This window comes from Tyto alba, unplaced genomic scaffold (genome assembly GCF_018691265.1).
Source record: "Tyto alba isolate M040663 unplaced genomic scaffold, T.alba_DEE_v4.0 Super-Scaffold_22, whole genome shotgun sequence".
Classification (NCBI taxonomy): Eukaryota; Metazoa; Chordata; class Aves; order Strigiformes; family Tytonidae; genus Tyto; species Tyto alba.
In genome coordinates this window covers 37,866,086-37,883,113 of record NW_024881296.1, presented here as the reverse complement: position 1 = coordinate 37,883,113, position 17,028 = coordinate 37,866,086, and the positions used below count along the sequence as shown (strand labels likewise).

At 41.3% G+C, this 17,028-nt stretch overlaps 1 protein-coding gene across 2 annotated transcripts in view; it reads right to left on the bottom strand.

Moving 5' to 3' along the window:
* Positions 1-16,379, bottom strand: part of GOPC (golgi associated PDZ and coiled-coil motif containing) — a 28,716-nt gene extending 12,337 nt beyond the window's left edge. Inside the window, exons 1-2 of one of the 2 annotated variants that reach the window (XM_042795968.1) lie at positions 16,015-16,379; positions 1,303-1,467 (exon numbers count right to left, since the gene is read on the bottom strand). In XM_042795968.1, the coding sequence (XP_042651902.1) occupies positions 1,303-1,467; positions 16,015-16,308 (459 nt within the window). In that variant the 5' untranslated portion in view covers positions 16,309-16,379. The remainder of the gene's footprint in view (positions 1-1,302; positions 1,468-16,014) is intronic. The other variant, XM_042795969.1, reaches the window with a different exon arrangement.
* Between the last annotated feature and the right edge of the window lie 649 nt (positions 16,380-17,028).

Sequence of the window (17,028 nt, the reverse complement as noted above, 5' to 3'; positions counted from 1 at the left end):
ACTCTCTGCACTCAGAAGTTAAGCCTCACTAATAAAATTTAGGGACTGAAATAATTCACAGTGATGTGTTGGCTTAAAAAATTTGCTATGTAAACCTGCAGCCTAACACTTACAAAATGCTGGTGATAGTTAACTAATGCTTATTTACAGAGGCATAAGAATTATTAACAGCTCTAAACAAATTTCATCATGTTTAAACTATAATACAGAATAAATTATGGCCAGGCAATCCAGAAAAAAATACCCTTATACTGAATATGCAAGTATGTAGCTCTCATTCAATTACAGCTTTTGGATCTGAAACAGGAAGAATTTGAGCTCCTCCTGTTATTCAGTGATTAGCCTAGATAGCCTTTAAGCCTTTTAGTCTATTAGTGTGCTTTATTATACATTAATTAACAGGACAAAATAGCAGAGGAGACTAATCTCTTGTCCCACATATGTTGGGAGTATGTATTTGTAACCAACCTCTGAAGCAATTTTAAAACCAGCCAGAGCACTAGGCTTTGATTTATGCCAACAGTTAGAAGCCCCAATCTGTACCACATTACTCTAGTTTCCAATTTACAAAGTTTTAATAGTAGAGCCTGAATCTGTGTTGCGGCTAGTAACAAGGCAGACCACACTCTCGTTATCAGTTAATGCCAATTAATTGCACAGATTATTTACTGTTAACTTTTGGCGGGCTTTGTAAAGGTCTAACTTTCTAAAAAACATATTGTACAAAATTATCAGTGGTTTATCAAGTTCTTTTATGACAGTCTGCTGCATGTAGGAACGGATAGCACCGTATATGCATCTGTAGCATTCTTAAAGAGAAAGAACGACAACAGAGAGAACTGTGATGCCATCTACCCTCTCTCTGTATGGCAAAGCAATCCCATTCTTACTCTTATCAGAGTATAACTACAATAAAAATAACAGACTTACCTCACTTTAGGCTTTAAGATACATGAAGACTTGGTTGTATCTGTATATTATTGGAAGCTATTAGCTTTTGCAACTTCTGTCTCCATAACAGCTTTATAAACCACCAAAATATTTTCTTATTTAAGAAACCACTAAAAACCAGTTTATGTAAAAACAACTTCTTAAATTCCTATCCATTATTCTGATGTTATTTATGTTATTTTTAATGGTTGCTAACAACCAGCCATAGAGGTTATTTAAAAAAGAAAAAGTTAACTCTAACATTTTTAATGTGAAAATTTGTTATCAGCTTATCTGTACCTTCCAAGGAAGAACTTCAGTCAGGAGAGGAAAGAGTATAATATAATTCTCTATTCAAGCCACCATACTCACCAGTTTTGCCTTAATAGCCCCAGAATCAACACTCTGACCAGTTTTGGCGTGTAGCTGAAGCTGAACAGCATGGAGTTGCAAAAGCTGATCATGCACTTCCTTTTCCAACACCGCTTTCTCTGCCTGTGTTTCTGTCAGTTCAGACTTCAGATCAACTAACTGTGCCTGTGAAAATACAACCCATTGCAGCAATTAGAGCAATTACTAAATGGGGTCATCAGAACTGTGATACAGAGATACATCACTTGCTGCTACATATATACTGTATGTACATGGTATAATACAGATAAAGAGTACGTGCTGCCACAAGTTCCTCTGTACCCTAACTGAAGCACTAGATCATTTGCAGGCTTTTCCCCCCAACTGCCACAAAACTCATTCGTCCACAGGCCCAGGGTAAAACCACCATACTGCCAATGCTAACAGTAGCTGAGTTTTTCCTCACACAAACAATGGAATGTGATGCTGATGTCAACTCCAAAACAGGGCAATGGCATTAAACCTATGTAAAAGTTACAACTATTGCAACATAAACACAACTTAAAACTTTCAAATTATTAAAACTTACTGAAAAAAACCCCCCACTGATCCAAGTAAAATGACAATTACTAATGCGATGATGAAATCAAATAACCCAATTTACAATTGGTCTATTACCAACAGCTTAACTGAAATATTAAATGAGGTGGGCAAACCAGAAGCTGTGAATTTACATGCCCCTAAAATGCATTTGTAGAGAGCCATTATTAGTTATTAACTCTTTAAAAAGTGGGTTTGAAACATTTTAAATACAGTTTGCATGTTTATATCTGGAATAAAAGAACAAGTTCTAACGTGATTACCAAGTTACTTGTTATCCTTAAATTCAAGCAGCATTTCATAAGATAAACTACATTTACATAAGCTTTAAAGCTACTATTTGCCAAAAAAAAACCCACATACTATCTCAGGGGAATTTTAGGGAAATTCCTGAAGTATATTTTTCTTCCAAAATTTGGAACTAAAATGCAAAATGGAAAAGCAACTAATTCTTAAAAAAACCTTCTCATATTCAAGCAGGGTATTTCAGATATTTTAACAACATTATACTAATATTCAAATTCACAATGAATATCAAGTCGCAAGCCAATGCTCACCCCATTCAACTATGTAAATCACTGCTTTAAAATGACTGTACCAGTTAAAAGAGAAAAGGGAAAAAAAAAAAAAATGGCAGGAAGGATTTGACTATCAGTGGGGAGTAACTCACTGGGGGTCTAACTTTAGGTGCATAATTTAGATAGACAGCCTCCTTAAGGTTCCAGCATAATTCAGACATAAGTAGGCTCTTCCAGAGGTGATTCAGAGCACCTGAATTAGAGTGCCATTTGATGAGACAGGTCAAGCCAATCTCCAGCTTGCTGCTGCCAAGAAAAGTATGATCTCCCCTCCTGCCCCTTGGCTATGCCCCCTCGGCCGACACCTCTGGGACTGGGGGGTGGGAGATGCCCTGTCCATGAGCTCTGCTCATTCCTGACCCGACCCCCCAGAACAGAGCAGAATCACCCCTCCCTGTCCTCTTAGATGGAGCCTGAACAAATCAGGTTAGCATTTACTTTTTGGCTGCACCCATTTCCACCCCCCCCCAACTGTCAGAAAGACAGAAAACTTGAGTAATTTGTAAACCCTCGTGGAACTCTAAAGCAGAAATTGCCTTCTATAGTAAGGCGGTATTTAAAATACTACAAAGCCATAAAATTTTAGAGAAATGGGTTACAAAACTGCATTGTTCTCCCCAATGACCAGCCACTGCTAAAATCTCTATGCTATGGATTATCCACTCTCAAACAAAAGCAGACTCACACCTGAACTAAAGTAGCAAAAGAGAATATTGCCAGCGTAAGAGTCGTGATGATACAGTACAGAGCAGATAACTAAGACATTAATAATGAAGGCACAGTTTGACCCAGACACAATTTCACATAACGTATAACAATATTACTTCTACTTTATTATTATTATATAATGTATAATGATATTACTTCTACTTTAAAAAAAAGACCACTAATGTCTTCATCCTTTCAGACAGGTACTAATGGCTAATGTACCAACTTTTATTGCTTTTTTTATATACACACACACACAAACATTCATTCATTCTAATTCAAAATGACTGAAGAAGCAGAAAGTGGCAGAACAGATAAATTACACCAGTTTCACCTAGTAGAGAATGGCATGTAAGGGACAGAACAGAGTTTGGGGGAGGGGAGGGAAAGAAGTTATTTCCCTGTGCAAATTACAAAACTGTGAGAACAACGGCTACCAGTTTTGTGACATGAATGATGCTCCAAAGGGATCCAAAGAGACTGTCAAACTCATAATGAAAAAATAGTACTCTGCATATGACCTAGGATTTAAATTCATATCCTGATGTTTTAATAAAGAGAGCAAAATGAGAAATGGTATGAGTGCACATCATGGAAGTAATCTGTTTACACATTATGAAAAGTCATAAATCTATCCTGGAACAGATGCAGATACAAGAGTCACACCAAAAAAACAAACACAGTAAACTGCTTTCAAATCTTGTGATCTACTTACATGAAGGCTGACAAATCTTTACATTTCATAGAATCATAGAACAGTTCGGGCTGGAAAGGACCTTAAAGATCATCTGGTTCCAACCCCCCTGCCCCGGGCAGGGCCCCCTTCCCCCAGCCCAGGGGGCTCCCAGCCCCGTCCAACCTGGCCTTGAACCCTTCCAGGGAGGGGGCACCCACAGCTGCTCTGGGCACCCTGGGCCAGCGCCTCACCCCCCGCACAGGGAACAATTTCTTCCTTACATCTAATCTAAATCTACCCTCTCTCAGTTTAAAATCATTACCCCTCATCCTATCCCTACACTCCCTAATAAAGAGTCCCCCCCCATCTTTCCTGTAGCCCCCTTTAAGTACTGGGAGGCTGCTCGAAGGGCTCCCCGGAGCCTTCTCTTCTCCAGGCTGAACCCCCCAACTCTCTCAGCCCGGCCCCCCAGGGGAGCTGCTCCAGCCCCCCCAGCATCTTCGTGGCTCCTCTGGCCCCGCTCGAGCAGGTCCGTGCCCGTCTCATGTCGGGGGCCCCCGAGCTGGACACAGGACTCCGGGGGGGGGTCTCATGAGAACAGAGTAGAGGGGCATAATCACCTCCCTTGAACTCCTAGCCACCCTTCTCTTGATTTCACAGAAGTTCTGCCTTTCTCAGCTTGGCCAGCTCACTTAATTCTCTTTTATATTACTCTTACTAACGGTATTTTTTATCCACATTCCCTTACTTTGTTATGAAGGAATTATATGGAAACACCACTGGAAATTCAACAGCTCTACATTCAAATTTGGAAGCGACTCAGCAGAAAACAGAGAGAGGGCAGAGACTGCAGAGGAAATGACGAGCACAAACAATAACTATTCGTAAGGCCATTTGTTCCAAGAGCACAATTCACTGCATGAGGCATGGTTCCTACAGAAAAAATTATGCCAGATCTCACAATTATAATGTTTCAATTTGCATAAGCACGACGAGGATAAATTAATGTGGAAAAAGCAACTGTACCAATCCCTTAATTGGTATAGCTTTTTGGATGTACTTTCCAACAAGAGTGTTGAATGAGAGATGTCATGTATTTTGAAGGTCACCTGCAACTGTTCTACAATTTGTGGAGAAAGCCAGTTGGGGCAGAAGCAACGAACACTCACCCACTGGAGACCACTGAGCTTTATGGTTAGGAGAGATTGGGAAAAGCTACCAAACATCAAACAGAGAACAGAAACTTTCATTGGGGAACAATAAGGGGCAGAGGTTGAAGTAGGTTTCTCTTTATAACATCCTTGAACAGTAATTTGCTGATACAGCCAAAAGAAGAACTCTTCTGTATTTAGGGCATTATACAACTGTGCAGATTAGAAATTATCACGCATTAGCAAGTATCATACTGCAAGGTAACACCTTAGTTTCTTTCCCCTAATTCATTTGTGAGTCCATGGCCCCGGCAACACACAGTAGCAGGACTGGACTGTGCCTCACTGAAACATCATTTAATCGTGAAAATCTGAAGACCTACACCTAGTGCTAGATGAATCGACAGGACACAAGAGAGAATTTGCGCAGCTCTTTTTTCCTTTTATTCTGACACATGTTGGCATGGTCAATGCTTTCTGAGATATGCCCGTTTGTCTCTGACTCACTGAAATCTTGGATACTTTTCTCAGACCAAGATCCCCACCTGGAATCCAGTGCCAATGGCAATGGAAGTGCCTGATCTGGGCCTTACAATCGAAACCAAAGCTTACTGAGATAAATCAGAAAATAACCCAAGTTTCTTCTTTGTTAAAGGAAGTCAGGCCTCTTGTATCAATGATCCACTTTTCTCACCTCTCTTGTGATAGACAACGATCACTAACTTTTCCTGAAGTGTTCTGAGAAACGCTTCAGTTCCATACTGGATGCTGACTGAGAATTCAGAGAAGTTTGGTAAAGGAGTCAACATGGAATAGACTGAGAAAAAAAGAACAGCATTACTGACAATCAGGCTTGTTCTCCAGCTTATCAATAATTACCAGACACATTACTGTTAATTTCTTTGTATTTACTGTCCCCATTACAATCCATACATTGTCAACTATACAAGATAGACTCCTTGATTTCTTACCTTTTTTCTCCTCGCAGTTCTGAATAAAAAAACAAAACAACCTTTAAGACTGACTTGATCTGTCTGGGGTGGGGAGAGAAGAGGTAACTCCCTAAGTCTGTTTTTTCTTTTCTTCCACAAAGTACCAGTAAACATGTACCATTTCAGAAAGAGCCACTGCTTCATATTATTACCACATTGGTCTATAATCAAGCTACCTCTAAACTCTAAATACAAGTGTACTACTTAAAGTACACTGCAGAGCTTGGTCAAATTAATCAAACAGTAAAACTCAGTATTTATCTGCCAAACAATTTAACACACGGGTGGTGACATCAGAATAATTTTGAAAGGCTAACTAAGTATTTACTCAATTTTGGGGCTTATTTTGCCATTTACCAAGTATTTTGTATTTCACATAGATCTTACACCTATGAAAATTAAGACCAAATTTCAACTGAAATAACTCAAGAATTTACAAATTACTTCCCCCCCCATAGGAAATAAAAGAAAATAAATCATGGAACTGAGCAATAAATAAATACTTATTTTGCAGAGCATTGAAAAATATTATTGCCAAAATAAATAAATAAAAAATAAAATAAAAAAAAAAACCTCTAGGCAAAACAGTCCAGACAATGTCCTTCTATTTTTAATCAACAGTTCTTATTTTCTGTTCAAGCAGTGATGAGTTATCAAAAAGGTGTGTTTGTTACAGATGATCTTATGCTAAATATGTATTTTAAACTAGCAATACAATAAATGTCAGCTTAAATGCTGGGATTGATTGCATTTACAGTCACAGAATTCTTAAAATCTTAACTAGTGTTTTTCATTAGGAGCCTTAGAACAAAACATCGTTGAGGTCTCTTCCAATTATTTTATATCCTAGCATATAATTTTTTTCATACGATGGTCTGAACTCTCAGAAAGAAATAAATCATTCATCCACCTGTACATTTTTCATAGAAAAGTGAGCATTAGAATAACTAACCTAAAATCATTTATTTCTCTAAGATCTCAGAGTCATATCCAAAGATCCTATGCCAGGTTTGCACAAAGAATAAAAACGTGGATCTTGCCCCTGAACAACTTGCAATGCAAGTACACAAAGGAAACGATGAATAAATGTAACATGAAAGAGAAGTACAAATACAGATGTATCTGTGTACAGAATCGCACCACAGGAAGGAGGCAGATGGCACGCTAAAACCACAAGTTACCATTTCTCATAACCATCACTGCTTGAACGAGGCATTAGAAGATGGCAGTATCGCAACCTCTGAGATCTAAAGCATCAGGGGGAGCACACAGAGACTGAGAAAACTTCAGCAAGTGAGACGATGGTGACTAACTTACCATGTTGACAGGAAACAATCTACCTCTCACTACAGAAAGAGAAACCAGTTGCAGGGGGTGGGGGGCAGAGAGATGGCATCGTCAGATAAAATAATGACAATGGGTTTAGCTTTGGGAAAAGCTTTTTTCTTTTCTGAGCAATCTTTCCAATAATTTCTGCAGTACAGATAAGAGTTTTATTTGAGCTAATAGATATGAAACAGTATCTAAGACTTATCCATTGCCCAGGCATGAGGATTCCAAATGGAGGCAAGCTGAATCGGAAGGCTAGGTCAGAGGGCTGAATAATCTAGGACAAGGCAGCAGCATTATTCACCACACCAATTTCAGAGTGTAATGAATGCTTTTCGAGGCTTGTAATGATGCACTTTTCGGTATATCAATTTCTAACTGAAAAAAAAAACACTAAGCATAATGCACATATTAGAAAACACACAGACTTTTCATAAAAGGAAAGCTAAATACATACAAAAATATCCATCGTTATTACTAGCCTCTTGTGACTAAAAGTCATAAACCAAGCACTCATCAAATGCCTTTAAAGTAGCAAATATTCTCTAAAGATTTTTTTAATTTTCCTTTCATTTGAGGCCTTTAGGGTACACCTAATTCATCCTCATACCAAGCCTTCTAAACTCATAGAAGTTTGAAAACTGTCTCTTTTAAATGAAACATGATTTTTTTCCACCATATAATCTCTAGATGCCAGCAGCTAGGACTTCAAGAAACATCTAACACAAGCAGACTAGCAATAACAAAAACCCACAAAAACTTGTACCATTTCATCATTTTTATCTTAGTTTCATAAGGCAGTCTAGTACCATCATTTTATCTGCATGCGTAAGCTTCTCCTGTTTTGCCTTCCCTCCCTGCTGATTTGAACTGAATCCACTGAGATTCAAACAAATCCGTTAGAGGAGTAAAGGTGTGAATGATTAAAGTCCCTACAAACAGACTCCTTTTGGGCAAAACAACTGCTCAGAAGGAAAGAGTGATGGATTAGTGCCCTCGCAGAGGGAAACGTGAGACCCTTCGCTAGTTTGTTTAATTCACCCAGAGACAAGAGCTAGGCACCACGCACGCAGCTCCGAGCCAGGGACCGTGCGAACCAAAACTGTGGATAGATGAAAAGGCAAAGGATGCTGTGGCACAGAAATTCATGGATCATAGCAGAGAACTGTGGGTGCCTTAACTGGAAGGTCTTAGTGACTCAAGAAAGTGCTCGACGTTTGCACTGGGACAAATCATTCCCCACAAATCAGTAGGAAGTGAGATTTCACAAGCTCCATTGATTCTGTTACCAATAAAACTCCTCTGGTATATATATTTTAATAGCTAACTTTACAAGAGAGGTCCCTATGAATCTTGCCACAGGAGCAAACCAAAACTGATAGACAAAAAAAGTATATGAGGTGTTTTCACTACTTCAGCAGTGTGTGCTCATATAATTTATGCTACGCTCCAGAAAATTTACTGACTTATGTGTTTACGTATTTACTCCAGATACGGACTACTAACCATCTGATTTAAAGGCTGAAGGATCTAGGATCACGCAACAAAACAGAGCACACTACAATGCTGGAATTACTCTGTGGCTTCTGCCCCAGTATATGCACAGAAAAGCAGTATAACTATCAAGATACAACACTAGTATATTTGTTTAACATTATCTTTTGGAGGCATTTTTTTAAAGACAGAACTGTCACTTAAAGGCAAAAGGAGGTTTAAACCCCCCCAATTATGCTTTCCAAACAATGAAATCATTATACCTAAGTATTCCCGTAACATTACACAACCGCAGGATAGAAAAAAACAATTTTTCAGGATATGACAGCTGTAGCCCGTACAGCCCGAGGCCTAAGCATACCCACAGACTAGATATGCAAGTGGTGTTGCTTCAACAACAAGAGAGTTTGCCCTGCACAGTTACGAACCTTGCAGCCCACATACTAAGCTTTCATGGGGATCCCTAACTGTGGCATCAGCCCCTAGATGTGAAATAGCCAAAACTCTTCTTAACTACTGTTTCTCTAATTGCTGGAAGAAAGGATTGTCTCCATTATCTCAGCAGTGTCACTTGCCCACTCCGTCTACAGCTCTCCAAAAGACAAGAACACTCTACCTTTCCTCAGTCTTGACTATTTGATTCTTCCTGTCCATTAATAATCAACATCTGTTGCAATTTTGCAGACAACCCTATTAAGTTTAACAGACTGGTTTGAATGAGAAACCATGAAACAGATCAGAGCCCTATTAATCTCTTGCAAAACTAAACGTGACAGCACTGTAAAAATGTGCGTTTCTGAATAAACCATACACTTGGGAACCATAATTTTTATTGATAAAAACCCCCTGATTTCAACACAACCAAAGAATGCTTACCACTTGCTGCTGATGAAAATGGCTGGCCTGTTTCAAGAAACTATTTTAAAAGACTGTACTTACAAACTTTGAAATGAAATTAAAACCCTTTATGTCATTATTATTGTGACCTCAAAAAGGACCCATGTCACTTAAGTTTTTAATTAAAGCTTTAAATTTAACAAAATGGTCTTTATCATGCAGCTAATAAGATGAACAACAAAATTTATGACTACTGACTCCCTAAATACACACTACAGCAGTAAAAATGCCGTGTATGAAACTGAACATACAAATGAATCATAAATTAATATAGTCTACTTTTAATATGTCCCATATAGAATACAAAGTACATGAGACATGTACAAACTAATTGCTCCATTTCTCAGATTCCATCCTAGAAGACTGATCAGCAAATTAAAAGGATGCAAAACAACATTCATACATTTTTATCTTCTCTGCTGAAGATCGTTCTGGGTATTGATTATTTGCACACTTTTCCTCCCAACAATTAAAAGATAACATAATAATAATAATACATGTAAAGCATCTTAAAAATTTGGTTGCCATTTACATAAATGAATACATCAACCAATATTTACATGCCAGTCACTAATTTTCTTAATCTCTATCACTGAAATATCTGTTACTGCAGCAACCTATTACTGTGTTCACTTTGCTTTATGTACCGTTTCTTGACATTGTTTTACTTTGTATTTAACTGTATCATTCTGTTTGCACTTACTTACAGAAGCACTAACTAATATATATATTTTTATTTTTTATTTTTTTTTTTTAAATCACTGCTTGTACACTTTACTGCCAGGGCCAAATTTCCATCTGCGTCACAAAGATATTTTTTTCAGGTTGCCCATGCTTCTAGTTGTTTAAGACAGCACAAACCTGTTCTTAGAAGTGATACTGGTAGTTTTATTACTGCCATTATTTGAAAGTCATACTAGCTATACAGAATAACAGTAAAAAAACCTAAGAAATATAAACTTAAATACTGGCTCTCTATCAATTACTCTTTGTCAATTCCTAACAAACAAGACAGATAAAAGGAAAACACTGTACTACTTGCTGACAGAAACTAAAGTAAGCTAGTTAAACTTGTACAGAACTCCAGAACTTCTGATACAGGAAAATATAAATTAAGTGACCCCTTTTAAAAAGTGTGCAATTATTGTAAGATAAGTCATATGTATCAAACTAATGACAATTTAGTATATAACCCAACTGGAAAGTTTATGCAAACCTGTAATTCCACTTCCCCAATATGTGAAAACTGCTCACATTTTAGGATATAAAATTAGCTGGATCAAATCTCATTCAACTGATTTTCCAAAAGACCACATTCTATCTAGTACAAACAGATTTCTATTCCAAAAGAGAAAAATGTATTCAGAGTTAAAAGTGCAACGAATAAAGTAACATCTCAATAAACACTGGAAAATTTTATTCCATTTGAAAAAATTAAACAATTTACTTTTCTTATTAAATTATTGCAACCGTGTTCCCAGTTTTATAGACACATCTGTCATGGGGCAAAGAAGTATCCTGGTCTTTAACAGGTGCATTTCTCACTACAAGGCAAAGGAGAAAGGGGAAAATATCCAAACCAACCCTCATAAGAAGGTATATGGTCCTACCTTGGTTTAAGCAGTACTGCTAAACAACAAAGCAGGGCTGCAAGCCAGCAGTGTGCTCCCCAAGATGGACTCACACACTGTATGAAAAGTCACCATGCACAGAAGCCATCTATGTTTAGGTTTTTTGGTTTTGATGTATTTTTTTTTTTTAATGGGGACCTTCAGATTACCTGCGTAATACTACGTATGTTTTAGCTAACATGATAACAAGTTACTTCAGAAGAATTCAGCTTATAGGTACGTGTTCCTCTAAACTTGCTAACTGATTACAAGTTCATCCAAGACATAAAACTACACAGGTGATTAACTTCTTAGACATATACTTGAATTTCTTACTTAACTTTAGCATGTATGCTGGCTTAACACAACTACCAAGATACAGGGTGTGCTCCACCAGACATTCCTTTCTAGCTTGCTCATTTAAAATTACAGAATCAGATTGGCAGTCAGTGTCAGAGTTGATTTCAAGCTCAGTTTTCAATGGCACATTGACCTACTTCTTTTACTTCTACAAAATAGCACTATACAGAACTTCTGGTTTTTTTGAAATGGACGTTTAGACAATGACAGCATCATGTAATTTCTTCACCTCAAGTGACTGTCAAACAGGAAAAACAAATCCTATGAACATCCTCTCAATTAAAAATCTACTGAAATCTCACACACTAACTGTCAGCCTGCACCTGCTGATGTATAATGCTTTCTGAGAGACACAGCATCACAAAAAGTCTCCTTTAAAATGTCTGTCATCTCCTTTTGTTCTAACAGCCTTAGACCCTTACTGTCCTCCATCGCGATACACTTCATTTGTTCATACTGAAGTGAAGCTGATCTCAGAAAAGGCAATTGCTTCTACCACCTAACACTTTTTTTCCCCTCTTTGATAAGCTACTTAATTCAACTCTGTCCTACTGTGACCAGCAGGAAAAATAGGAAAACAAATCCTCCTCCCCTTTTGTTTAATTAGTTTAATTTAGGACTGCAAATGTTATTAGCACAGCAGTACGTTTATAGCCTTTCACCACTCTAAAGCACAAGTAAATTTATCTGCATACATCCACTGTACATCTGCATACCTTCAGGTTCCTTCTAAAAATAACTTACCCTTGAACTGGCAACATATAACTTCCTCCTTAGAAACTACCATCCTCCTGGAATACTACTTCCACTATTCAGAAACATCCCTCATACAATATTTTACCTACACTCATCTCTAGCAGTAGTTATACACCATAATGCCAAAACAATTTTTGCCTCCTACAGCAGGAGCTTCCATTCACCAAATCAACTATGCTGTGCCTCTTAAAAGCAATTGTATCAATCAGAGAATGCATATTAAGCTGATGAAGTTGATAAATCAAAGTCCGAACCCCATTTCTTTGTTCTTGTCTGTAATATTATAATAAGAACCAACAATTCTGGTCAAGGAAATGGAACCCACACACAACAGAACAATATTCATCATTTTTAACTATTAATTTGATTTTCCTTTAGGAAATAATATCACTCATTCAGTAAGACAACACCAAGCAAACACAGCTGCAAGAGTAAAGTCATCTTTTAACAGTCACTGGCACATTCAGTCAATGTATTATTTTAAGCCAAATAAAGGCATATTTCTGAAGATGAATTTAACTTACTGGCTTGAATAAGGGTTTGTACCTAAGTGAACTATGACTAATGACACTTTTATGAATGTGATGAAAGCTTTGTATTAAAATGTCCAAGCACTATAAAGTTACAATTATGAGCTGTTAAGAAATGGCTGCAATTTTAAGAGTTATATGAAATACAGCAACTTGCATGATTAAAAAAAAAAAAAAGTAAATCCGCTGATCACATTCTAAACTCCAGTATTGATGTAACTTTTTCAAAATATGCCACTATTTTTCATTTTGGACACTGAGGCTTTTGACTAGACATCTGTGCACGTAAAAAGACAAGACACCCATTCTCAACATAGCAGCTCCATCTTTCGGTGATTTTAAATGGCAGTTTTCATTTCAAGTTTATGACTCTAATAATCATGAGGTCCTAAAATTAACAACCTTGAAGACAATACTATAACCTTCTAAAGGTCTGTTTGAAAGATAAAAACTCCTTTATAGGTATGAGGCCTAGTACTATTATCAGTAATAAAAATATTTCACAAAATAAAAGGCTCTTTATTCACTTCTGAAGCACTCACTCTGGATTCTCAGTATCATTTTACCAAACAATTACTTCATGCTCTTAGACATACACTGTAATTATGCTATTACAGCTACTAACTGTGCTCCTTTCCTCTTCAACTCATTCGAGATTGAGGCACGAATCTTCAGTCATTTAGGTGCCCCTGATGATTTTAAATAGATACCAAAATACCTTTCAGGATCTGAGTTTTGTCATTTCCTTTCAAAATATTTAAGCTTGAAACAACTTTTCAAATAAATATTTACCAAGCATTGACTCTGACTCATTCTCTTAAAATACCCTGTCAACTCATCTGTTTTACAAGTCTGTACACAACACCCACCATCCCTGTGTAATATGCAATAAACACTGATTGTCTACTATAAACTCATAAAACTTACTTTACTACACCTATACAATTCAGTCTACTGTATAGGTTGACAGTATAGATACATATCCAATATTAAAATGTGTATGACAGCATAGCAGTACAAACACAAAGAATACCATGAACATCACTACAGTAAGTACTCTGGTGAAATAAAGACTGCAATGAAAAAAGCTCCCAGGTTAATGATGCCTTTGTTCTACCCTCAGATAGCCTGTTCCTCTGCTAAACTCTGTGGATTATTTTGCATAACAAAGTCTTCACACCAGGAAGAAGCCTGATTAAAACCAAAGCCAGTTTACTTACTTTACCTCCTACTGCAAGGCAGACCTTCAGAAGAGGTTACTGTTTGGAGGCTCTTAAATTCCTTTATTATACTAAATATAACACAAAGGACTGACATAACTGAATTCAGTGGTTTACTCGTCTGCTGAAGCTCTTACAAAGCACGTATCTTCTTGGTTTTGAAGTTTTTCCCCTTACTTCCATATGTTTAGAAGTTAGTAAAACAAGCAACACAACCCTAAAAAGCATGATGTACGAGAGATACTGAATAAACTGGAGGGTTTATAAAGCCCAGGGAAGAGCTAACTGAGGGAAGACACATCAACAGTCTTCTAATATGTAACAGAAAGGCAAGAGGGCAGTTAACATCCACGTCTGCTAAGGACAAAACAAATGACATCACCTACTAAACCAAAGACGACTCGGGTTGGACAGTTATAAAATGACTCTAAAGTTCCCCAGAAACTCCTTCCAGAGGGCTCCAGTTCTTGCATCGGTCACAGGACCTGCAGCCCTGCCTCTTGAGCAGCATCAGCACCAGCCAGCTTGGCTCCAGCTGACGCTTCCTTCCTCCCACCCTGACTGAAATTCTAGATTAGGCATGAAGACAACTTTCCAACAGTATGGACAGTTATTCTTCTCCTTGCACAATGTGCAATATCCACTATTAATTTTCTGACACTAAGTCTGGCAGAGAGATATATGATCTGCCTCGGAGTACAAAGGGACAAGAAGACCTGTCAAAGCCCATCCCCAATCCATTTTTCTGTTTCATTTACTTGTAAGAAGGAATAATGTCCTCATTTTGACTACTGACTACAAGCTTTAAGCATCTCAACCATATGTCTTTGTCCCATTTCCAAAAGGCCTTCCAAATTCACGAGGGATTTAATGCAAATAGAAGACCAGTCAGCAGCATCTGTTGCTCAAGACTGCTGCTTTCAACATCAGAGAACTACTTTTTATTTATTTTCTTTTTTTGGCATGCATCGCTTCATGCCCACGCTGTAACAACCCAAACCAGAGGGCCGGCATGACCAGGCCCGAATCCCGAAGGGCTGCACACTGCCTCCCAAAACGCGGGGCCAGGTTAAACCCCCACCACCACCACCACCACCACACCCCCCCACACACCCCCCAACAGCTCCCAGCACGGGCAGGGCACGGCCCCTGCCAGCCACCCCACCACCTCCAGCCGGGGCTGGGGGCCACCGGCCCAGCAGGACCCCGGTGGCAGAAGCCCACTGCCCCCACCTCCAAGCAGAGGTCCCTGGGGACCTTCCTCAGCCCCCCCACCTCCGAGCAGAGGTCCCTGGGGACCTTCCTCAGCCCCCCCACCTGCGAGCAGAGGTCCCTGGGGACCTTCCTCAGCTCCCCCACCTGCGAGCAGAGGTCCCTGGGGACCTTCCTCAGCCCCCCCCACCTCCGAGCAGAGGTCCCTGGGGACCTTCCTCAGCCCCCCCACCTCCGAGCAGAGGTCTCAGGGGACCTTCCTCAGCCCCCCCACCTCCGAGCAGAGGCCCCTGGGGACCTTCCTCAGCCCCCCCCACCTCCGAGCAGAGGTCTCAGGGGACCTTCCTCAGCCCCCCCACCTCCGAGCAGAGGTCCCTGGGGACCTTCCTCAGCCCCCCCACCTGCGAGCAGAGGTCTCAGGGGACCTTCCTCAGCCCCCCCACCTGCGAACAGAGGCCCCTGGGGACCTTCCTCAGCCCCCCCCCACCTCCGAGCAGAGGCCCCTGGGGACCTTCCTCAGCCCCCCCCCACCTCCGAGCAGAGGTCCCTGGGGACCTTCCTCAGCCCCCCCACCTGCGAGCAGAGATCTCGGGGGACCTTCCTCAGCCCCCCCACCTCACCTCCAGCTTGTGGTTGATCTGGGACACGGTCTGCGCCTTGTGGCAGAGCTGGGCGAAGCAGGAGCTGAGGCTGGTCATCTTCTGCCGCCCCTCGTAAGTGATGTCGGCCTGGTCGGGGTCGATCTCGCCCAGCAGCAGGTCCACGTCCACGAAGGCCTTGTCGAACTCCTTCTCCAGCACCTCCAGCCAGCGGAACATGGACACACCGCCGCCCGCCGTCGAGGCCGAGCCGGCCGCTCCCCCGCCGCAGGCCGCGGCGCCCGGCCCGCAGGAACCGCCGCCCGTCGCCGACATAATGCCGCCGCCGCCGCCGCCGCCCCTCGCACGCTCCGGGCAGGGCAGCGCAGTGCCCGCGCCCCCCGCCTCAGCCTGCGCCCCGCTTCACCTCAACCGCCCCCCCCCCTCCTCGCCCCGAGGACGCGGCGGCGGCAGCGGCAGCAGCAACGGGCCCGGTCCCGGCTCCCCCGGGGCGGCCACGCAGGGACGCGAGCGGTACGTGCCCCGCGCGCATGCGCGGCGGCGCTGCCGGGCGGCCCCGGAGGGCGGCGCGCCGTAGCCCGGCGGCCCGCAGCGCGCGGCTCGTACTGCCTGCCACAACGCCAAGCGGCGGCAGGCAGCACCGACCGAGCCCCGAACCCCCGAGCGCGGCCGCCGCCGCTCCCCGGCCCGCGCCGCCAGGGGCCGCTGTGGGACGGGAGGGGGGAGCTGGGGGGGGGGGGGTCCCCACCCGGGAACAGGCCTGAGCGTGGGAGTGGGCCCAGGGGGGTCACTGGGACCTGAGGATTTGCCCCCTCAGCGCACCCCTCACAAGGCCCTGTCCCCGTTTCGTCGGTACCTTCCAGAAAAGTTCAAGGCGACTGTGAAATACCGGTAGCTGGAATACCAACAAAATTACTACAATGCACACATTTCCCTCCCACGCACACGCACCCACACGCTTTCACGCGTGCGTGGGAAAGGGGAGTCTTCGTCACCCTAGTCGCAAACGCGGTGAGCAGGTGCCAACCGCACAGC